A 23597-nucleotide genomic window follows, 5' to 3' on the forward strand; every position below is an offset into this window, starting at 1 on the left:
TTATCTTCCATAACCAACTTACTTTGTATTGTAGAATTGACTCTATTGATCATTATAATAAAATTCAAAGACTTACTAAACTCATTTGGGGGGAGAATCATCGAAATGCAATGAAGATTAATTATAGAGCATAATGTTCTGTTAATTGAGTTTTTAAATAGTTTTTTGATTAACAGGGATATTATCTTTGCATTTGGGATGGTGTTTCATATACTAGCAGGTTATCAAAACAGCTCTTTGTAAAATATTCCCATGTTATGCTGTTTCTTTTTGTTCTTACTCTTAAACTAACATTATATGTAGAAGCACCCTGAAGTAAAGTGGGTTAATAAAAACAAAATTAATGGCAGTCAGTTGCAATTGCTGTGTAAAGGGGAAAATTAAGATGAATGATGTAGTTGTGTGTAAAACCTGGTGGAAGTGATGATAAACTATTGATGAAGTCTGCCAAGAGAGAGGAAAGCAAGCACCATCATTCAGTGTAAAGACCGCCTGGAGGACTTTGTGGTGCAGGATCAATGGGATGCCCGAAGGGACAGGGTGGGGCACTGGTGGTGAGGGAAATCAGGGCTGCTTTCAGAGTCAGTAATAGGTGCTGGAGTTGGTTCAGATTCTGGATAGGCAAAGTCACAAGTGACTTCTGAGTAAATTATATCGTGACTTCACCTTGCTCTGGGAGTTTCCAGGAGAGAGAGCTTACATTCCCAAGGACTTGCTCCTTCAGAATTCTGCTGTATCTGCCAGCTTGCCTCTAGCCTTGAGTCATCTATTGCTCTGTTCCGCTCTTCCCATGCTGTATTTCTTGCTTAAACTACATTAGAAGCAAAATTACGTACGTTGAAGCATTCTGTGCCTAATGAGTTTTGTCAGCTCCCCAGCACTCACCCTGTAGCAGCAACAGCACTGCTGTGCCTGGTGGCCCCCATACCCGATGGGGCTAACCTAAACCAGGGTAGCCCTGGGGATGCTCCCACCCCTCCTTGTGTGTTTTGTCAGGGCCGGGCTGGGCGTGCAGGCGAGTGGAGATGGGCACGTGCAGGCACACACAGCTCGGCAGCAGAGCAGAGCTGGGCAGGCGTGCACGGCACTGCCGGCCACAGGGACACGCAGCCCGGCTTCCCCGCGCTGCTCGGGGCCTGCTGTCATAGCCAGTGCCTCGTCACCTCCTCGTGCAGGGCTCAGCGAGACCCCATCACTTGATATGTCGAACACCAGCATTCAAGGCGTAATTGCTGAGGCTGCCTGCCTTGGGAAATCGCTTTTTGTAGTATTTGTACGTTCATCTGATGGTTCTATTTTTTTGTTCAATAATTTTCTTACGTATGTAGTAAGTGCACAAGCTGTTGTCCAGCAGGAGTATGAAAACAAAAGTTCCCAGGGCAAGGTGGCATGGTGACAGTTGCATTTTCTGGGAGGGTTTCTTTCCATGTAACTGCATTGCTTCCAGTACGTTAAAGATGAGGATGTAGCAGACTTTCAACTTGGAAGCCAACTGACGTGGCCTTGCCGTTCCTGTCAGGTGTTCCTCCAGGAGCAGCCAGGCGTAACTCTGTCTTCTCTCCCAGATAAAACTGTGAAGCTGTGGAAAGTCAGTGAGCGAGACAAGAGGCCAGAGGGATACAACCTCAAGGATGAAGATGGACGCCTCCGAGACCCCTCCATGATTACCACACTGCGGGTGAGTGAAGTCAGACCAGGATCACCAGGAAATCTTTCTTTTATGGGCTTGGAAAAAAATCACTGCCAATGCTACAGTGTACAGCAGTACCAGTCACACCACGCTGCCTTGGTGGGCCTGGCCTCTGAGGGCAGGGGTGCTGGCTGCTGTTTCAGTCCCTGGTGCTCTTGCAGGTGCTGTGCAGGTGAGGACGGAGTGGGCGCAAGGTGCCGGGGTGGTGTGGGCAGGGCAGGCACACTGCGAGGCACGCTGTCTCGCTGGGCACCCTGGTGCTGCGGTCACTGCCACCACGCTGCCGTGCCTGTCTAGCCAGGGGACGGCTCCCAAATGTCTCCTCCTCCAGGGCATTTGCCAGCACAACCTTGGCTTCTGAGGCTTAAGTACCTTCTCTAAATGAGTTTTCCTGCCAACCTATGTAGATTAAAACTGGCCTCCTAAACACCCAAGGCTACGTTTTCCATTTACTGCAAGGGAGATGCATGCACAAAACCCATTAAACCAGCCATCCCTGCACCCTGGGAGTGCTCCCATGTTTGGGAGCTCTGGAGAGGGAGGGCACAGCAATGCTGCAGTGCTCATCTTCTGGGCTTGCTGTGCACTCTGGGCCTTGGGAGATGATTGCACCTGGAGAGCAGCATGCCAGTAAATTTGCTCTTCCTCCCAGTGCTGCCGTGCTGTGTCTGCTTCTGATCTTTAATTTGCATATAAAGAGCCAACTCTGGCCGGAGGCAGTGCGTGGCCCGTTAATTCAATCAGAGCTTGCCCGTGCTCCGGGAGCTCTGGCTGCTCAGGTCCAGGCAGCACAGAGACCCCGTAGCCCCGTGCCCTGCAGGAGCAGCCCTGTCATGAGCAGGTGCCCCTCTGACGGCTGGGAGAAGCCTCGCCCCCCCTCTGCTTGATATTCAGGGCAGAAACAGAAAATTGCTCCTTTAACCTGTAGGTGTAGAAATTCCAAATATTCAGTATTTTTGTCACGGCATTAATCAGGCCATGCTAGCTTGTCATTTATTAATATCCTGTCAGAATTTGCATTTTAAGTACTCAGGTTTTGTATTTATATATATATAAAATTGTTGGTATGATTACCCTTGGCTCACTTTTATAGCTTTCAGTTTCATTGCAGATTAAGCCTTTGAGAACCCCAGACAGCTAGTTAATTCTCACCTCCGTACTGAGTTGCTCCTGGGGCCAGCAGGCATTTTTCCTTACAGAGCAGGAAAACCTTATATTTCATGTATATATGTATCTGCTGTCATGCTTCAGGCAGCATTTCCAGATTAATACACTGTCACCCAGACAGCCTGCTGGAGGACTTCACTTGGGATCTGGATGCTGGTGCTGTACTTACCAACACTGAGTGGGATGGGAGGTGGATTGTAAAAAGACATCAAGTGTTAAGGGGTTTTACTGTGGTTACTGCTTTTTTCCTCTGTCTACATGCATTGAAAAGCCCTGGGCTTACAGAGAAAGTACAGGTCCTACTTCCTCCTGGGTCTGTGGTCTTGGTGCCTGTGCTGAGCTCTGCAGTGGGCACTGGTGGGTGCTGGTATCGGTGCTGGTGCCTCCCCTTGTCCCCATGCCCAGGGTCTCCTGAGCACCCAAAACAGCCCATTGGAAACAATGAAAAATGAAAAATGACAGGCCAACATTCTCACAAGCTACGTTTTTTTAATATTGATTTATTTTTATTTCTAATGTGTTCTTTAAGAACACTGAATTTCTGGGGGAAGCAGAGCAGCCCGAGTTCAGGGTAAAGGTGATGCTTGTTTCTTTTCTTTCCTGCACAAACTGCTTTAAAATTGACACAACATCAATGTAACATCTTAAGTGAAATATTTCATTATAGAAACATTGAGTTTTGACATTTTGAAATGAAACCTCTAAACCTTTTGAAAAAACATTATGAAAGTTTCCTTGACTTTTCTTAAAGGCTGAATATCCAGAACGCCTACTGGCCTGAATAGCAAACAGACGTATTTCGGTGTAGATCAAGGATTTACATTTTGGGCTGGCCTGCAGCGTCATCTTCGTAGTGCCCCGTGCACCCCAGATGTTTGCCTCGCCTCCTGTGCCCGTGGCCCACCACGTGCCAGGGGCCGGGGCTCTGTCTCTGCCGGCCGCTGCTGGGCTCCCTTCCAGCTGGCCGCAGAGTGCGGGGAGCACAGCCTGCGGAGCACAGCCTGCGGAGCACAGCCTGCGGAGCACAGCCTGCGGAGCACAGACCGCAGCCGGCACAGGGCCCTCGTCTGCATGCAGCCGCTCTTCTGCCTGCACGAGGCAGCTGTTGATGCTCTGGTGTCGCTCGGAGGGTCTTGAAGCTGTCCTGCTGCTGCTTCTGCCACCTTTCTGGCAGGGGTTAGTGGCATAACGGGAGCAGCCAGCCCCGAGAAGGGCTGTGTCAGGGCGGGTGCAGGCACATGGGGCTGGCCCCGTGTCAGGGCCGTCACTGCTGGAGCCGCTTCTGGCGCCTCTGCACTCCTGCCCCACAGGCTGGGAGCCGCTCAAGGGTAACGACACCTTGGCAGGTGACAGTTATGAAAACCAATAATCGTCGTGCTCATCTGTGCTATTGATTGTTGGCGTTAGCTGATTGCATTTGACCACATCCTGGCATTTGATTTGGCGACCGCAGGGCTGCGGGGGAACCAGAGATCAGTCTGGGCATCCTTTGCAGGCCTTCGACCTTAAATCACAGCTCCAGCCGCCTGCCACTGCCTGCACGTGGAGCGGTGTCCCCGAGGAGGAGCAGGAGTGCTGGGGTGTGGCTGGTGCCAGGTCCAGCCCCGGGCAGCGTGGTACGGGGCTTTGTGGCCAAGGCACCCTCCTCCCAGCCCTGCTGCAGCCTTCCTGACCCCACACCAGACTCCTGGGTGGGAAAGGTCTCTCAGTGGCTTTTTCTATTCTCACTTATGCTTGTTTTCTGGCTTTTTTTTTTTTTTCCAATTGTGAATCATTTGCACTGTATGTGAGAGAAAGGTGAGGCTTCAGATAAATCATTAAATAATTTGTGTTCGTGCCATGTGCTGGTGCCATTGCAGGCCCTGTGCTGGTTCTGGCGTGTGTGGAGCAGCAGCTCTGCAGCTCCTGGCCCCCAAAGCTCCTGCTTTGCAGCAATAGGAAGAGGTAAAACAGGATGGAAGTGCGTGGTATTACGGGTATTAGCATCAGCATCTGTAATGTCTTCTGTCCCTAAGGATGGAAAATAGAGGAGCCTTCAGCCAACTCCGGTTCGAGCTAATGTTTTGATGATTTTACTTAGACAGATATTTACATATTTAACGGTTTTGCTGCAGCTTGGCGCATGTTGGACCTTTAATTGTCCTGTGATGACTCGCATTTTTGGAGTAAAGCCGCATCCATCCACAGTTTAATTTTCAACCACAGACAAGCAAAAAAGGGTTTTAAAGCCACCTTGCTGCAATCATCTCTCACCCATTCATCGTAATGGTTTAAATTTACTTGATGAGCATTGTTCTCTGAGGAATTTCTAACCCACATAATGCAAAAGGAATATTTAACTCTGCTCAGACTGTGAAGTAAGGCTTTTGCAGTCATTAAAAGAGCTCTGCTTATTTGGATAGGCCCCCAGTCTAATAGCTGTAGCCCTTCGGCCACTGAGCTGTGTAGAAGCCTAAATTAACAGCTTCAGAGAGCTCTCCAAGTGCTTCTCTGCATACAGTTGTACCTGCGCTGTGGGATGTTTGCAGGAAATAATTAACACAAATAATATCCAAGGCTTAAATCTTTTTTAAATAGGGAGTGTGTTTGCTTTGATCCCCGCACGGTACAAGGCAGAGTGAAGAGGAGCAGGGGTGTGCGTGCCCTCCCGGTGGGGCGCGGCTGTGCACATCCTGGCTGCGGTGCTCAGCAGGGGGCTTGCTGGGGCTTTGATGAACAGAACTGGGGGAACCGTCTGGGGTGAAACAGCTGCTGGGCCTCATTCCATAATAAAGAGTGTCTGATTTTCACATTGCTTGTGTAAATAAATAAATAAAAAGCAGCAGGCTGTGCTGCTAGTGCTGCCTTCATATTTAATAGCTGAACTCCGAACACTGCAGGGACGTCTTCCCCACCTGCCCCTGGCTCCCTGGCACTACTGCTCAGGAGGACGGTGGGTGTCTGTGCAGCATGTGCTCACATCCTCGGAAATGGGCAATTGCTGTTCTGAGTGCCCCTGGTCATGCCACCAGCACAGGTCCTGCCTCCAGCCCCTGCAGAGTAGAGGGAGCAGCCTGGCTGTCGCTGCCCATCTCACTCTTCCTTCTTCCTAGGCCATTAGGTGCTTTCTTTCTTCTGGTGTAATCTCATTATTCATCCGTTTAATACTAGTAAACTTGCTTCAAAATGCTGATGACCAGGACTGACCTTTCAGATTCTTTTTTCATCCCTTTTTCCACAGCAATTGTCCTGTTGGTGTCTATGTCTAGACATACTGTAGAAACAATGTGCTGGGCAGAATTATCAAGCGGGTTTAGATTACTCTGAATTTGTGTTTGTTAACAGAACCGTGCTTTTACATAATTCTCCCTGGAAAAGTAGGAAAATTGTAAACTGCCAGATGAGATTTGACTGATACGGGCCCTTCCTGAGTGGGAGAAATAAGTTAAAAAATACTACTGTAAACAGTCACATCTTTAAGGGGAATGTAACTCTTGAGGAGTCTGAATAAGAGCTGAGGATTTTTAACTTCAGAAAAAAAAATGTTCTGTTTGTTCTTTGAATTCTTATTTCAGAATTTAGGTACAGATGGTGAAAGTCATCCTGACATGTAATAACGGAACTGGGACAGACTCTCAGTTACAAACAAGAAAAGAATCCTATGACACTATAAAAATAAACAAAGAAGGGGAAATCTGGGATGCACGAGAAGTGACGTTTGCTATGAATGCTGTCAGACTTGCACAAAATATCCCTCCTGAACTGGTCCCCTTTTGGGGCAGGTGGTGTTGGGGTGGATTGACCACACGGTGGGGTTGTGTGAGTGACGGTGGGTGGATGATGGAGAGGAGCGGCTGGGTGCTGCTCCCACCAGGGGCACGTGGGATCTGCAGGGCACTCGGCTCCTCCTGGCCTGGCATGAGGACATCTCCCATCACAGCTGGGGCCTCTGCCCACAAGCCACTGTCCTGCTGCCTTCTGTCCTGGGCCTCAAGGTGGGGACTGATGGGCAGCGGCCTTCGGGAGTGCCTTGGTGGCTGATGGCTCAGTGCGGGGCTGTGAGCCCAGCCTGTGAGCAGAGCTCAGCAAGCAGCCAGATCCAGTCCCACACCGTGTCCCCATCCAGCACCAGTGCTGCAGCCCTTGGCGTGCCCGCAGCCTCCTGGCACAGCAGTAGCTGAGCAGAACAAGGCTCCTTCCAGCAGGCTGGCCAGGCTGCGCCAAGCACGCTCATGAATGCAAACCTCGCTGTGTGAGCTGCAGCCATGGCCACGCTGGTGGAGAGCAGAGTCCGAGGACTCATCTCACCTCATCTGGGCAGCTGGAAAGGGAGAGGGGGTGAGGCATGCACACATTACCAGGAACTCGAAAGTGGAAATCTTGCATGGCTCCTGCGCTTTACCTGATGGGGGGCATGCTGCAGCTCTGAGGTTGGTGGCATCACTGAACCCACCTTGTCCCAAGGGGAAATACAAGAAAAGAGATTAAAAAGTTGCACCCAGTATCTCCAGTTTGTTTCAGACATCAAATTTAAGGCTAAATGTAGGGAAATAAAATTTTTGCTACTTTGGCCTGCAGTAATGTCAGAGAACATGCCCCAAGCTGCAGACCCTAGTGACTCCAGTCCTCCCCCTTCTGCCCCTGAGCTGGGACCTGGGTCCCTTTGGGGCAGCCCGTACTGCTGGGACCCACGCACAGGAAGGGGATCTTTGGCTGGTGGGAAGCCTGTGCTGGCATTTTGGTGCATGGAAAGCACTCTGTAACAGGCGACAGAAGAAACAGTGCTAGGGTAAAGCTTAGCAGGGATGGAAATGTCTAGGGAAAACAGATGAAACCAGGAGCTCTATCAGCTACATGGGCTAGTAATTAGATAGCAGGTTTATCTTCACACAGGAAGGAATCTTCTCACGTGTCATGGGGAGAGTCCAACAAGACAAAGTGCTGAAGATCATGAAATTGTCAGTCTGCCATGAAAATGGTGTTTGATGTATATTTTGTCTGCAAAACATTAATTTGCAAATAGTGTTGGCCAGTTATTCCTGGTGCTGACAGCACAGAATATGAGCATTTGGGAGGTAAAAAATAAACATCAGGGAGCATATTCTGAGAGGGGCTTAGCTGTGACAGGAGGCTAAGTACCTGGCAGGATTTACCCCCAAGCAGCCAGCACTGCAGCGATTTGCCAGTAACGGGATTACATTTTCCTTCTTATAAACCTAAGGCTGGGGTTAATCTGGGCTTCGGCTGTGACTAATCTTGCTTGGCCAAATCCTGCCGGCTGGCGTAGTGCGCAGGGTGGCAGAGCAAAGCGCCGGGGGAGTGGAGCTGACGCTGGCTGCCCTCACTGCAACAGGCAGAGGCTGTCCTGTGCGCGTGAGGAACGCCAGCGGCATCTGCCCTGCCGGCAGCTCGGCCAGCACCACACTCGGCAGCGGCGCTGTCGTGCTCACGGAGAGGATCAGGGTGGGAATCGCAATAAAATCAGCACTGTAGCCACGGCGTGGCCAGGCCAGCGTGCTGCGGGTCCTGTGCACTCAGCAGGGAGTTCTCTGGGTCAAATCTGGATCTCGGCATCTGATGAGAAGACATTCCCACCAAGGAGACAGTGCTTTGGTGGAGATTGTGGAGCCCCTTGGCTAGGGCAGCAGCTTTCACCCTCTTTGAATTTGTGGACCTCTAAATATTCTCCATCTGAGGTGCGGAGACTTGTATAGTGAGAACACACCTCTGCAGAGGGTTTCCTGCCTCAGTTTTCTTCTGGTGTCCCTTTAGGAGCAGCCACGAGCCTCAGTGTAGGGCTTTGCTGGGGCTGTCGTGGGCCTGCCCCAAGCAGTGGGGACAGTTGGGACCTGACACGAGGGGGGCTGCTGTCTGGGAGAGGCAGCATGACCTCAGGACACCGGGAGCTGCGAGTCGGGCCTTTTTCCCTGTCTATTGACTCGTGTTTTGAAAAGACTGAGCACTGTCTGCCAGCTCTGGCAGAGGATGAGGTTTTCCTCAGAAGCACCGAATCTCTGCATGCTTTCAGACCACATCTGTCACAGCACCATGAACGACAAGGAAGAGCTCTGCCACACGGCTTTTCCCCCGGGAGCAGGCGGTATTTGGTGCCAGCCGACAGAACATGCAACAGAAGCAGGAAACCCGATGAGACCAGGGGACAAAGCAGAATGACAACAATTGCACACACTTCATTAACTGCGCCGTGATCTCTGACCAGGGGCTGCATGGGGTGGGGGGAAACGCAGCGGTGGCGGGTGGGAAGGGGCCGGGGCACTCAGGCCCCTTTGGCTTGTGCTGCACCTCCAGCACCAAGCCACAAAGAAAATGAGTTTTACAGCTCAAGGGAGGATTAGTGCCTCATTAACTGTGGAAAGGGGAAGCCTCCATCAGACAGGAGAGAGGAATGTAGTGGCTCGTGTGTTGGCTGGGTGGGACCTGCTCTTTTTGCAGGGGGTGCCTGTTCAAAGGCAGAAAAAGAAAAATTAAGACATATATTTTTAAAATGAAAAATGACTGGCATTCCCCCCCTTCCAGAAAAGAGAAAGTAATTTAATTTATTAGTGGTTTATTTTATTTGACAGCCTTTCAATGTACTTGATGCGGTTTGTTACACTGAATTACCCTTTAATAATGGGTATATATAATACCAGATACTGCCCTGCAGGTTGGTTCTATAATTGAGGATGGGATGCATTTAGGAGTTCTCTCTGTTGTTCAGGATTGCCATGACAATGCCAGTGGTTTAGACAGATATAAGCTTGGGTTCTGCATGCTTAAAAAAAAAAAAAAAAAAAAAAAAAACACCCCCAAACCCCACAATTCAGTTGCTACCACATTGGCACTGTTTTGTTAGGCACTTTCCCTTTCCCTTAACAGCCACCGGACGCTGCAGTCCCGGGCCGTGCACTGCCTTCCACTTTTCTGTGGTGGAGGCCCAGGACAGTGTCACGCAGTAGCATGTGCAGCAATCCACGGAGGTCTTCCCTTAGACCACTGTCTCCTTTCCTGTGCTGTAAGTGAAGCAGAAATGTAATGGGGGTGTCTGCCAGCCTGTGGGAAGGGGTCCCGGGGTAGGTAGGAGACAAATTTCTGGAGACCCTTGAATTCTGACCAGACAGCGCATTAGGGAGGATGCAGCTGAGAATAATCCCATGGTGGTGAATGAGAGGACAGAAGACGGGTGAGACAGAAGATTTTTCTCTACCTGTGATTCTTTTGCTAGCAGCTTCCCGTTACAATTTTTGTGGATTTAACTCTTCCTGAAGGAAAGAGCAGAAGCTGTTTTCACTTTCATGTTGAACAAAATTAGAGGGTTGGATTTCCTGCTCCTGAGTTTTCTTGGAAAACCCTCGTGCTGTGCTTTTCTGTCTGTAACCATCCAGAGAGCTGCTGGGTTTCCTTCTGCTGCAAGATGTCTGCTGTCATGGGATGAAAGCCCTGAACCAGTGTGTGCTCCCAGCTGCTCCTGCCTTGAAATTTCAGTGTTTTCAGGTTTAAATGCTTGTTGCAGGTTTAAATACTCATTGGTACAGTTAAGCAAAAGCTTACTGCACATGTTGAAAAGAGGCACGGACACTTGCTGTTTTCCATATTTAAGTGCACGTTCTCACAACTGTAGCAGGTAAGAAATCCTGACGTAATGAAATACTCACAGATGGCCAGGTTTGTTCATTTTGGGGAGTTTTAATCAGTGAAAACAACTTCCAGGCATGTGTCTCTGAAGTAATGTGGGAAGAATTTTGTTGCCTGAAGAGCTTACCTTAGCTTCCTATCTCAAGAAAAATGTGTTTGCAGGTAGCTAGCCGCATAAAAACCAGGCAGATAATTACGTTGGTTCAGTGGAAGTTGCAGATCACCACCAGCGCCCTTGCTCAGCCCCAGTTTGTGTTGTTCCTTTGGATCGCAGCCCTGGCTGCAGTGTTGCTCCGGGGATGGGCATTGTCAGGGGTCTGACCACAAGACATGGTTGGTCTGCACATTGTGGTCATGCTGAGTGAAATCTTACACCAAAGCTTTTGCCATATTTGTTTTTGCATCCAGAGTGGCCCAGTGTAACAGTTGAGCCCTTTCCCTTTGCAAAACCATAGTGTTTCCGACGATCTTAATGAGAGCTCATTTCCTGTAGTCTCTGAGCAAAATGTGAACCTGTGTCCCCAGATGGCTGAGCAAAGTCCTTCAACAGCAAACGGTGCATCATTGAATATGTCAGGCTGAATTAGAAAGCAGGCTCATCACATTAAGCTCAGGCTCTGAGCTGGCAGTTCCTATGTTCTAGTGTCACTTGATCTGGCTGTCACACTCCTGTCCCCACCTCTGCAGCCATGGGAAATGTCTTTGGGCAGCACACAGATAATACACACCGTAATGAAGTAGCTTGAGGGAATAGCTTACTGGCAAAGAGGAGCACAGACTGACACCTTTATAGTGCATTAAGTTGCCTTAAGAACATTATGTCTGAAGTTGTTACTTACACTGTTCCTTGCATATGCTGTTTCTGACTGCATCTCTCCATCCCCTGATGTTTACATAAGTTGTGCTTATTAATCTAAAAGCTCTGCTTCTTCATTTCTCTATGTCTCTGCCCTGTGCATTCACATTCTCCATCTCTTCTCACATCTTACCTCTGTCATTTCACTGTGAAGCAAATCCAGAAAAGATGAAAGAAAAATCTGTGCTGACCTGGCTCTTAAAAACTCCTCTTCTCTTAGAAACACGCCAGGAATTTCAAATTCCACTTAAGAGTGACAAAACAAAGAAGACATTGTTGTTCTTTGGCCACAGAAGGAATTGTTGCTGCAGAACAGATCTGGTTTACTTGGCTCTCGCTGCCTCACCAAAATGTAGCCACACCACCAGCAGCTTTCCAGAAATAAAAGGCTTTTGTGTTGGCATTCCCTTCTGTTCATGTTCTTACAAAGTCACTGTTTTTCTTGGGTGAGAGTGCTATGAGGAGGGTGCCAGCCGCAGCTCCGTGCCCCGTGCTGATGCTCTGCTTCCTACCCCGCAGGTGCCCGTGCTCAGGCCCATGGACCTGATGGTGGAGGCTACTCCCAGGAGGGTGTTCGCCAACGCTCACACATACCACATCAACTCCATATCCGTCAACAGCGACTACGAGACCTACATGTCGGCAGACGACTTGAGGATAAACCTGTGGAACTTTGAAATCACAAATCAGAGTTTCAGTATCCTTTGGTGCCCCCTCCATGTGGGATGGACCCAGCGGGCAGACCCCTGGGTGACAACCAGGGCTGCCTGTGGTGGCCCTGGGCTCCTCCTCTGCCAGCTTCTCGGCTTGTAATCATGGGGCCGGTGCTGAGGGCATGATGTGGAGCTGATTTCTTACTGAGGAAAGGGAGAATCGAGGTAAAGGTTTAAGCCATTACGATTTTCTTTACGAAAGACTGCTAATAACAAAACCTGTTCATTACCATTTTATTACTGCTGACTACCTGGTTTCTTGCCAGGAAGAGCATGCAGGTGGGATGGAAACCTAAGAGCAGGAGCAGAATGGAGCGCCGGCGTGGGGCTGGGTGGAGAGACAGGTGCCGGTGAAGGTGAGCAGTGGAGCAGGGACCCGTGAGGATCCAGCTCCTGCCACATCTGCCCTGACAGTGACCGTGCAGGTGGCACAGCCTGGCTCATGCCCAAGCCCCAGCTGGAACTGGAGCTGCACTGCCTGGGATGGGCTCACGGGGCTCAGGCGCTCGGTGCTCTGCCATACCAAGCGGTGTCCTGCTGCACAGCTCTGGCAAGCCCAGTCCCCAGGAGTGACTTTCAAGGCACGTCCCTCATTTCTGCCAGGGCTCAGCCTTGCTGCCAGCAGGATGCCAGGCTGTGTTTGGGGTGCTCACCCATCCCGCCAGCCCCCCCTGCACTGTGCAGCGCCGCAGGCAGCGCCCCTGCCATCTCCCAGGCTGTGTGACACCGTGTTGAATTCTGCCTGCAGGGCCTGAGTCGGGGGTGGGAGGGAGAGAGGGGAGACCTCAGGTGATTTAGAAGACAGATGCCTTGGGGGAGACGAGGAGTGGAAATATTAATAGCACTGTTTCCATTATATACTGCAGCAGGGTGACAGGCCACCACTCACAGTCACACAAATGAGATCGTGCCAGTCACCCTTGTAACAGCTGCATCAGAAATAATAACAATGGGACACTAATCATCAGTGATATTTATGTAGTGTTTTCTGCTGAGAAATCCCCAGGGCATGTGGCAAATTTAGGCAGCTGGAAAGGATTTCAGCAGTCACAGGCATGTGGCTGGTGGAGGCTCAAAGTGCGTATGTTTGAGCAGTGCTGCAGTGTGTGCTGGTTTTTGGAGAATAAGGTGAGGATTTGGGTAAAGCTTCGGGAAGTCTAGATGGCCCGAGGGATTTTGAGCAAGGTGGAAGTGCAGCACCCAAAATGCTTGCTAAGAATTGATGGAGGAAAGTCATCGCCAGAGCAGTGTCCACTCAGATGCCCTGTCCTGCTGGCACGCTGCCCACCTCCCCGGCACAGCAGCACTGTCCTGGGGGTCCCCGGTGCGGCTGTGCCCAGCCCTGCCAGGCTGCATCAGCTGCGGGCACTGTGGTGGGCTCTGGGGTAGAAGAACCACAGCAGCACCGTGTGCCTGAGGAGGGGAAGGGCACATCGCTGGTTTGGGGTTTTGCTGGTCAGGACCAAATCCAGCCTCTGAGAGCCGAGAAGACATAGTCCTGTGGGTTGGGTTTTTGTAACTTTGTGCACGTCACACAGCTGCTGCACAATTCGATGTGATTTGAAACCTTTGCTTAGCAAAGCATCGGGGCTGTTGTAAAAGGGTTATTGCAGATCAGAGTGCAGGACAGCTACAAAACTGCGTGGGAGCGCAGGGGCACTGTGACACAATGCGGTCCTGCAGTGCCGGTCATGACAGCGACAGCCGGCTTTACCGGTGCTTATAGAGCTGGACCTGAAGCAGTTTGAGTGTCAGTGTTTACTGCCCTGTAATGCCACGCACTGGGCTCAGGTCTGGTCTGAGCTGTAATCCAGGCTGTGCTGTCGACCTGCGGCATGGGCTGGGAGGAATGCACAGCGTCTGCTCGTGCTTCACCTGCCTCGCGCTGCAGCGAGCACCAGGCTCACTTGCCCCTCCCGTAGCAGGCAGGAAGCCCCCCTCTTGCTGACACGTCCTTGCCCTCTCCTCCACAGGAGATGGAGATTTTCCTCTAGTCACTTTGCTACATCACCCCTGCACAACTGAGAAATTCACGTCTTCATCTTGCCAGGAACAGCACGGCCTTAATTTGCTTTCCAGGGGGCGATGAAAGGTGCCATTTCTTTTCTCTCGCTCTCTGCACAGTGGGTAAATTGCCCCTTGCTGGGTGTTTGGATTGGGCTGTGAAGGGCTACAAAGATGATCAGAGGACTGGAGCACCTGTCATATGAGGACAGGCTGACAGAACTGGGGCTGTTCAGCCTGGGAAAGAGAAGACTGAGGGGAGACCTCATTAATGTACATAGATTTCTGAGTGGAGGGTGTCAAGAGGATGGAGCTGGACTCTTTCCAGGTGTGTCCAGGGACAGGATGAGAGGCAACAGGCACAAACTGAAGCACAGGAGGTTTCGGCTCAATATGAGGGGGCACTAATTTACTGTGAGGGTGTCAGAGCCCTGGGACAGGTTGCCCAGAGAGTATGTGTGGCCTCCTTCTCCAGAGATATCCAAAACCCGCCTGGATGCCATCCTGCGCAAGGTGCTGTAGGTGAGGGGGTTGCACTGGATGGTCTTCAGAGGTCCCTTCCAGCCTTGGCCATTCTGTCGTTCTGTGATCTGAATCCTCTGCAGGACCGCGGGCTGCTCCCGTCCTGGCCAGCTGCAGGACCCGGGCTTGGGGTCTGTGGCTCAGCTTTCAGCCATTATCTTACTGAGCCAAGAAACTGTGCAGCCCCAGCCAGGCACCCCGGTCTGTTGTTTTGCTTGTCGATGTCATCTGGGTTTTATTTTCCTTCCCTCGGTTGCTTTCAGTGGGGTTTTTCACTTTGCCCAGACACTGCAATACAAGCTGTTTATTCTGGCTGGGGTGAATTCATCGGGGTCCAGCCTTGTGCCTGTCCACACAGAGAGGACAGTCAGCACTTCCCGGCCGGGCAGGGCAAGAGCCGCAGTCTCCATGCAGGCAGATAACGGGAACGAACAGGATTTTCCATGCGCCCAGTGCTCTGACTGGGGCTGGGGGCAGGGGGATGGCGCCCTCAGCACGGGCTTGGGGCTGGGAGTGGACACAAGCTGAGGTGTGGGCAGGCAGCATCCCCATGGGGTGAGGCCTGCAGGGACATCAGTGTGCAGTGGGTGGATGCCAGGAGGCAGGAGCGGCTGCAGTGCGTGTTTGGCTGCATTGGCTCCGTGGAGCCGTGGTGCTGACACACTGCAGAGCAGTCCTGTTTTGTGGGGATTGCAGGGTTTGTGCAGGGGGATGGAAAAAGCTGGTGTGGAGAGGTCAGCGGCAGGCGCCAGGAGCCTTGACTCGTCCTGCCAGACATCGTGGACATCAAGCCGGCCAACATGGAGGAGCTGACAGAGGTGATCACTGCCGCTGAGTTCCACCCGCACCACTGCAACACCTTTGTGTACAGCAGCAGCAAAGGCACCATCCGGCTGTGCGACATGCGCACCTCCGCGCTCTGTGACCGCCACGCCAAGTGTGAGTACGGCCGGGCCGGGGCCCAGAAAGGGAGTGCGGAGATCAGCAGGGTCGGTCACCGTGTGCTCGGGGCACGCGGGGCTGTGCTCCCCCTGTCCCAGCGTTGCTGAGGCAGCCTGCGTCACTGCAAAAAAGCCCCCAAAATCCGCATGAAGCAGGGCAGCCAGGGAGTGCGTTCCTCATCCTCCCCCCTGGCAGACATGACAAGGGAAGCAGCGAATGCGTTTTGGTTCCTGCTAAAACTGGTTTTTCTTCAGAAAATGGCCAATGTCTTGGGGGAAATTAATGAGATTTGAAGCATCTAAAACACGGTGATGTTACAGGAATGACACACACAAACCAGGTGCAACTAACAGAAGCCGAGTGCCAGAAATCTACATCCAGAGAGCACCTGGCTGCATTTCAGATTCAGGCCTCTGGCAGAGGCGGTAGGGAATGACACACCAGCTACTGCTGTTCGGCTTTTGAGCTGTGGTTACAGTCTGATACCTGTTTTTAAACTGAAGTAAAGAAGACAGAGAGGAAAGCTTACATTATTGTCTAGAGATCTGAAAATGCGGAATGGTTGTTTTCCCAAATACTGAGCATAACACACCCTTCTGTTCTTGGGTTTCGTGACTGTGTCTCGCAGTCCTACAGTGACAGCTCCTAGCCAGGAATCGGAGGACAATTAAGGGGCAAAGGAAATGCCTTTTCCTGACACACCAGTGGCAGAAGCCCTCACATGGTATTTCCCTTTGTTTGGGTGCTTTTAGTCCTCAGTGAGCACACCAACCAACAGTGAATACAAGTTCGGTTTGACCTCTCCCTTGACATTTTCATATTGATTTCCCTCTATCCCTCTGAAGCATCAGCCTCAGTCAATTGCAGTTCAGCAGATGTGTGAGTTGAAATTGAGACAGTTCATCACAGTTCAAAATGAAAAGCAACATTGGCTTTTTGAAGCAAATTCTCCAATGGAAATATTTAATAACTGTCAATATTTAATAAAAATGCAAAAGATAGCACTGCACATCTCAGTCATGTTTATGTAGGTAGATGCACTTTGCAGCCTGGGGCCAGCTTTTACTTATGTGCTTCTCTTACTAAATTTTGGTTGCCCATTTTATTTGAGGCTCCTGCTAGCCGTGACATTTTATATGTTACTCCAGCCATGTAGCTATCTTATGGGAGAATATCCTTTTCTACATATAAATGTCTGCTCCTCGGGGACTTAAAGAGTGGTGGGCTACAATATTAAGAAGGTCTGGTGCAAGGGTAACTCCATGGGCAGATCATGCACATAGAAACCTCTCAAGTTGTCCGAAGTGCCACAGGAAGCCAAAAGGGAGGTTGGAATTCATGGGCAGCTGGAGATCCCAGCAAAAGTCTTTCTGTTCTGAAGAGCCATGTGAAAAAGGGAGGAAAAAACCCATTAGGCGTCACACACAGGATAGAGCATCTGTGCTTGGGATCAGCCTTGGCCCGGGCACGGCTCCCTGCACAGTCAGCAGGAGGTGGCAGCTGGGGCACTGCGAGGGGTGAGGGACAGCAGCAACCCAGCTGAGCACCAGGCTGATGGCTGAAAACACGCTGCCAGCGCCGCTTATCGGAGCTCTGGCTTTCCTTTGCTGCAGCTTGACCACAGAACTAGTGCCTCAGAAACCCTCCCTGTGAGCTCAGCAGCCTGAATTTGCCTTGGCAGAAGAAGCAAAGCCACACAAAACCCTTCGGAGGGGCAGCAAAATACTGCTCCCCCAGCCCTGCCTGTCCTGGTGGCTGCCAGCCTTTGCCTGGCCCCTCGGTGCTCCGCAGATGGGGACCCTGGGTCTGATCCTGCCTGCGCCTGTCCACGTGGGCACTCAGGGCACCTGGACGGGAGCGCTTCATTCATCTGCACCTTGTCTGTGAGGGACAGAAATGAGTGCTGCTGCCTCGCTGCAGGCAGGAGGAATGAGGCAGAAAAGTGAATTACTCGGGAGAGACTGGCACCAGACGTGCGATTTCTGCCCTTAGGCCATTGTTGCAGTGTTCCTGTGCCTCTGGGCTGAGGCTGGACTGCAAAGTTGATTTTCCTGGTAGAAAGCAAAACTGGCTTCTCTGCTTGCACCAGCATAGCTTTTCCTCAGTTATGATTGTGATGAATTTTGTGCCTAGGTGAACTGTCAGTGGGCTTTTGGCTTTTAATTTGAAGCAAGAGAAGCAGGAAAGTACTGGGTTTTCCTGTGAAAGCTCTGCTCCACTGTACTGTCAGGTTTCCACCTCAGGCTCCAGCAAAGAAAAAACATTCACTTCCACTTTCCTATTAGCAGTGAGTTCTATTTACCTCGTTTTTCACCTAAGCATTTTATAGAGGAAAAAAGTTGCATAAATAGAGCGCAGAGCTCTGATCTCATGCGAGACACCTCACTTCTCTGCGTAGGTGAAGCTAATCCTGTGCAGGACTGAGGCTCTGGGAGTGGAAACGAGCTCCCCTTGTCTGCTGGGTTTGACTGAAGCAGCAGGCACATAGCTGGTGCAGAACCGAGCTGATGGTGTCACCCCTCAGAAACGAATCATCTCCTTCCCCCAGCCCCACACAGCAGCTAATGATGTCCTGCTGCACAGAATAATAAGCCTGGCAAGACCTCGAGCTAAAAATTAACTAGCCGATTGTGCAAAATCTCCAGGGGGATGAAGAGCAAGCCTCGTGTGCCACCCTGAGCTCATTTAGCAAGCCAGGAAACCTCTTTGCCTTTGCAATATTCTCCTGTCTTCACTTTAAATCGAAACCTCCACCTGGCTGCTCATTGCCCCTAGCAGAGGGGTGCTTAGGGCCAGAGCCATGTCCACCGGGTGCTGCGGCCCTGTGGGGACACCCGGACCACGGCTGGGACCGGGGCTGCACGCGGTGCCAGTGCCCTGTGTGGCCTTGCTGTGCTTTCAATTTTCCAGTATGCATGGTTAATTGCCATGATTAGGGTTTAAATGAAGAAGTGAGAAAGAAAAGACAGTACTCAAATTGGTGTTAAATTTAATGATGAGCGGTTAAATTAGTTGCTGAGTGAAAAGAAACCGTTTGCTTTGAGGCTGCCCCAGCAGAGTGCCAAGGGCTGCTCCCGAGCAGGTGCTTGGGCATCGACAGCCGGGGGTGCCTTGGGACCTCTCCTGGGCTCCGGTAGCCCAGCACTGCAGGTGTCACGGCCTCATACTGCAGACGAGCAGTGAGGCCTGTGGAAAATACAGCCAGGACAAGTGTGCTGGGCTGCCTGGAGCCAGAAATCAGCTCCCGTCCCTGTTCTGTCTCTGCCCTCTCGTTCTTGCTCATTTGTCTTGGTGCTGCCACTAGCTCTTGGGCTCATTCTCTGAGGCCTTTATTGTTTGTTCATAAATCTGCAATTTAACTTTTTTACTTCTACAATATCAGCAATAATTTCCTCTTGCTCATGGACTATAAATTTAACACCTCTAGCCTTGATGACAGCTCACATACAGCTGTGACAAAAATGATGCAGCTGTTAGAAAAGCCTCATGAAGCAACTGGCCTGGTATGAGCAAACCTGTGATGGTTACAGTGAAGACAAGTCATGGAATTCGGATGCTCTCCATAGACGGCCTCAGATCTTTATTTTCTCTTGTTGTTACTTTTCTTATTAAAAACAAACAAACGATCAAGCAAAAACCTGACGTATCAGCAGATTTCCTGCTGGTGATTAAAAGAGCCAAATCTGGGGACTGCCATTTCTGATTTGTAGGCAGATCATTTATACTGGCACTTCAGGCACTCTTTCCACCATATTCAAGAATTGAGGCATCTGTAGCACAGGGCTCAGCTAGGGGACAATAAAACCAAGGAAACGTTTGTGCTCGGTGTGGCATGCAAGATGAGCCCATCCCTGGCTCACAGAGCAGCCAGGCTGGCTCCTCACAAACTCTCCTTTTCTAGGTACGAGTGGGTCAGAACAAAAAGGTGATGCAGCAGAGGCTGTTGTAGCAGTGTCAGTGCCGGGGCAAAAGTCGGATTAACATGGCTGGGAACTGCTTTGTTTTCCCAGTACAGAAATGAAGCAGGAAGAGCTTCTCCTTCTTACTGGCAATGTTCTTTAATGCTGAGGTAGTAAGGGGGTCTGTAGAGATGGAAAGAGAAGACTGGGCAGAGCTCCCCCAAGTGCATAAGTTCAGTGCTGATGCATCTCTGATTTATTTTTTTTTAAAGCCATACATGTTACTTTGAAATTGAATTTGTAAATGCATTTACTTTGGAACTTCAGTGATATCCTTCGGACTGTTAAAACTATGATTTATTCAAGACTGATCAGATGAAATCTGTAGGTTGCAGTGGCTAAAAAATATTTACATTGACTTTTGGTTATGCTACACATTAATTTCTAGAGAGAATTGGCATGCAATGCTCTACATCTTTTGGGCTTCTACTGTGTTGTTGATAGATGGGTCTCTGATGATCCTTCCTGCTTATTGCACTCATTAAAAACAAAGGAGCTTCAATTGCACCATGCGAAGTCTGTGAAATGTGGATGTTTGCCTGTTTTATGCCATGCCCAGCGGTGGGAGCCCACGGGCACGCTGCGTCCCCATGTTGCAGGCGCTGCTCTCCCACCCGCCATCCCGGGCAGGGCAGCAGGTCTCGCAGGCACCGCTGATGACCGCTGTCCCTTCCTCTCCTGCAGTTTTTGAGGAGCCCGAAGACCCAAGTAACCGGTCGTTCTTTTCTGAGATCATCTCCTCGATCTCCGATGTCAAATTCAGCCACAGCGGGAGGTACATCATGACCAGGGACTACCTAACTGTCAAAGTGTGGGACCTGAACATGGAGAACCGGCCCATCGAGACGTACCAGGTGAGTGAGGAGCACTGCCTCTGGCACAGCCGGGGCTGGCAGCAAGGGGACCGCACGCCGTGACGGGTGGGAGCGTCCGGGAGCGTCCTGCCGTCCGCACTGCCAGGGCGGCTCCGCTGCTTCGGGCGACAGGCACGGCCCCGGCCTCACACCACCCATCCCCTGCCACCAGGTCCACGACTACCTGCGAAGCAAGCTGTGCTCACTGTACGAGAACGACTGCATCTTCGACAAGTTTGAGTGCGTGTGGAACGGCTCCGACAGGTGAGGGGCAGCGGGGCTGCGCGGGACCCCCCCCAGCGGCTCCTCCCTGCTCCCGGGCACTGGCACTGGCGGCCCCGGCGCTGCGTCGCCATTGCCAACATGGAGGCGGTCAGACACGGGGCCTGCGCCCAGCCTGCTGTTGGGAGTGGGGTGCAAGGGGATGTGGCGAGGTATTTGGCTCCAGATATCAGCAGTGTGGGGCTGAGAGCTACCCGTGCAGAAATCACACTATCCAAGGCAGCAGAAAATGTCCAAGAGCAGCTGACCTTGCAGGAGCGCTGTGATATTTTCTCTGTAACATCAAAGCAAATAGCAAGACACAACTGGCCTGAAGCCCAAATTCAAAATCTAATCTAAACCTCATTACATCTCTGGATATTCAATATGCCTGTAGTCACAAGGTGGTTTGCCTCTAAAAAACTGTGAAAATCATTTGGTTCAGGCCAGCTAAATATCCTCATATGGAGGGATCCCAATATGAGTTATTATCCTTTGGTATTAATATTCCCTCAGATGAGGAGGGGAAAGGCTTGAAGAGATGCAAGTAAACGCTTGGTTCCTCTGGCCAAACCAAAACCGGTTGGCATGGCTCGTGGCACGAGGCACCGGCACGTCCTGGGGGCAGGCGCTGACTGCGGGGTGCGGTGTCCATGGCTGGGCGCTCAGCGGTGCCCGGCACGGCTGGAGCAGAGCCCAGGGGTGTGTGCGGACAGGGATGGAGCCGCGCTCGCTGACTCGTCCTTCCTCCTCTTCCCAGCGTCATCATGACCGGCTCCTACAACAACTTCTTCCGCATGTTCGACCGCAACACCAAGCGCGACGTGACGCTGGAGGCCTCGCGGGAGAACAGCAAGCCCCGGGCCATCCTCAAGCCCCGCAAGGTCTGCGTGGGCGGCAAGCGGAGAAAAGACGAAATTAGTGTGGACAGTCTGGACTTCAGCAAAAAGATCTTGCATACAGCTTGGCACCCTTCAGAAAATATCATTGCCGTGGCAGCAACAAATAACCTGTATATATTCCAGGACAAGGTTAACTAGGAGGATAAGTTATTCTTTAGGAATCTCATGTACTGAATACTAGTAAACACAAGATTTCAAATGTTTCTTTTCTTTTTTTTTCTTCTTTTTTTTTTTTATTTTTTTTCTTTCCCTTTTCCTTCCTATTCATTTGTTTAATTACTGCTCTGCATATAGGAGTTGTGCAGGGGCAAGCAAACCAGCTTCACTATCCGCCACTCACTGACACCTAGGGCAGTGGGTGGGCGCACTGAGTAGATACCAGGTTTTCCTTTACTTGTGAATCGCGAGCTAAGACATAACGTGGAGCAGGCTGGGAATGTTTAGGCTTTCATTACCCCAGTGTCCTCTGGTGGCATTGCTATGGTTGTAGTTGTCTGCTGATTCAAGCGTGGTAATACAGTAGTGTGGGGTATTGCGTCAGCTGCAGCGGGAAAAGAAGGGGAGGTTGTGCGTGTGTGTGTGTAGGACTGTGTGGTTGGGGTTTTAACTACAGCAGCCCGTTTGGATTTTTTAAAACTTTATCCTAGAAATGTTCCGCTTGTTATTTTGCAAGAGCAGAATGTTGTCCCCTTTGCTATTTTTCACATTTGTCTTTTTCTTACTTCATATTTTTACCAACAGCAACAGCAAAACCAAACATAACATGGAAAAGCTCAGATTTGCAATAGACAGGCTCAAAGGAGGAGGGATGGCACTGCACACGAGATGTGTGCGCTAACCAGGCTGCTGCCTTCCGCCTTCACCCCACAGAAACTCTCCTAAGGATTTGGCTTTGTAGATACTGTGGTGCCTTTTTTTGCTATATGAAATACCTTTATAAATGATGCTTCCAAAATGCATTGATTGCAAACCAAATTGAACCTGGGCGCTTTTCTTCTGTGTTTCTTGTATTTTGCTTTGGTCATTTTTAATTGTTCTATTTTAAGTTCTTGCATGTTGTGACTCTCTCTCTTTTTCTTTTTTAATTTATTTATTTATTTATTCCATTTTTGTTTTGTTTTGTTTTTAAGATAAAGTATATGTTGCTAATTTATGACATTCTAAAACAGAATACAACCATATATTGCTGTTAGCAGCTGACTGCTTCAGAGAGAGGCTGTCTATGGTCCTACCATAGAATAATAATTATTATTACAATAATAATAAAAACATCACTCTTCCTCTTTGCATGGCAAGGCTGCCCTTTCTACTGTAAAGAGTGTTCAGATCCTTCATTTACTTGAGCAACTGTTCAATTAAAAAAAAAAAAAAAAAAAAGAATTAAAGAATTTTCGATCTGAAACCTGCTCCTGCAACAAAAAACAAAAGGATAAATAAAGTCAATTAAAAAATAAATCAACACTGTCACTTGAGAAATGGATCCATAAGGGTAGCCCTGCTGTGCATCTGTTCTGCTATGGGCAGTGGGCATCCCACCAGTGCCTGCATCCTTGCAAGGAAGTTTACACAAATTTTTAAGGACAAAATGCACTCTTTAGAGAGTCTCTTTCATAGACAGTCTCTTTCATAAGGCACGATTGGGATTTCAAGCAGTTTCTGCAAGGACCTACCAACTCTTACACCTTACAAGTGAGACTAACTGCCACTTACTCAAGGAACATAGGTACCACAAGGAAAAACATAAACTGCATAGAGGCTGGGACTGGCATTTATCTCTCTCTGGGGGGAGAGGAAGATGTGGTTCAAGTCCCTGGGCTGGTGCTGTTTGACACTCTGCCCCCACCCAGCCAGCCTGCACAGGGCAGGAGCAGGGAGCATTTGCCTTCTTTGAAGAGCTAAGTACAAGGTGGGGAAAAATAATATGCACTGGCTTATAAATTTATTACAAAGGATGGCTTTCAGGAGTAACTTTTTTTTTTTTTTTTAATGAAATGGTTAAAAAAAAAGTCAGGAGTAAATGGACCATTAAAGAAAAAAAAGTTCTTTTTTTTTTTTTTTTTTGTTCCTGTAAAGAAAACCTGCACTGGTATCAAAAGTAAAGTTGTCCCAAACA

General features: G+C 50.1%; 1 protein-coding gene across 4 annotated transcripts in view; it reads left to right on the forward strand.

The window, feature by feature from the left end:
* Nucleotides 1-23597, forward strand: part of PPP2R2B (protein phosphatase 2 regulatory subunit Bbeta) — a 92719-nt gene extending 69122 nt beyond the window's left edge. For all 4 annotated transcript variants that reach the window (XM_013102368.5, XM_005022488.6, XM_027468723.3 and 1 more), the window contains 6 exons: nt 1566-1678; nt 11847-12024; nt 15341-15505; nt 20152-20321; nt 20494-20585; nt 21343-23597. In XM_013102368.5, coding sequence (XP_012957822.2) covers nt 1566-1678; nt 11847-12024; nt 15341-15505; nt 20152-20321; nt 20494-20585; nt 21343-21622 — 998 coding nt within the window. In that variant the 3' untranslated portion in view covers nt 21623-23597. The remainder of the gene's footprint in view (nt 1-1565; nt 1679-11846; nt 12025-15340; nt 15506-20151; nt 20322-20493; nt 20586-21342) is intronic.

Source organism: Anas platyrhynchos, chromosome 14 (assembly GCF_047663525.1).
Source record: "Anas platyrhynchos isolate ZD024472 breed Pekin duck chromosome 14, IASCAAS_PekinDuck_T2T, whole genome shotgun sequence".
Taxonomy (NCBI): Eukaryota; Metazoa; Chordata; class Aves; order Anseriformes; family Anatidae; genus Anas; species Anas platyrhynchos.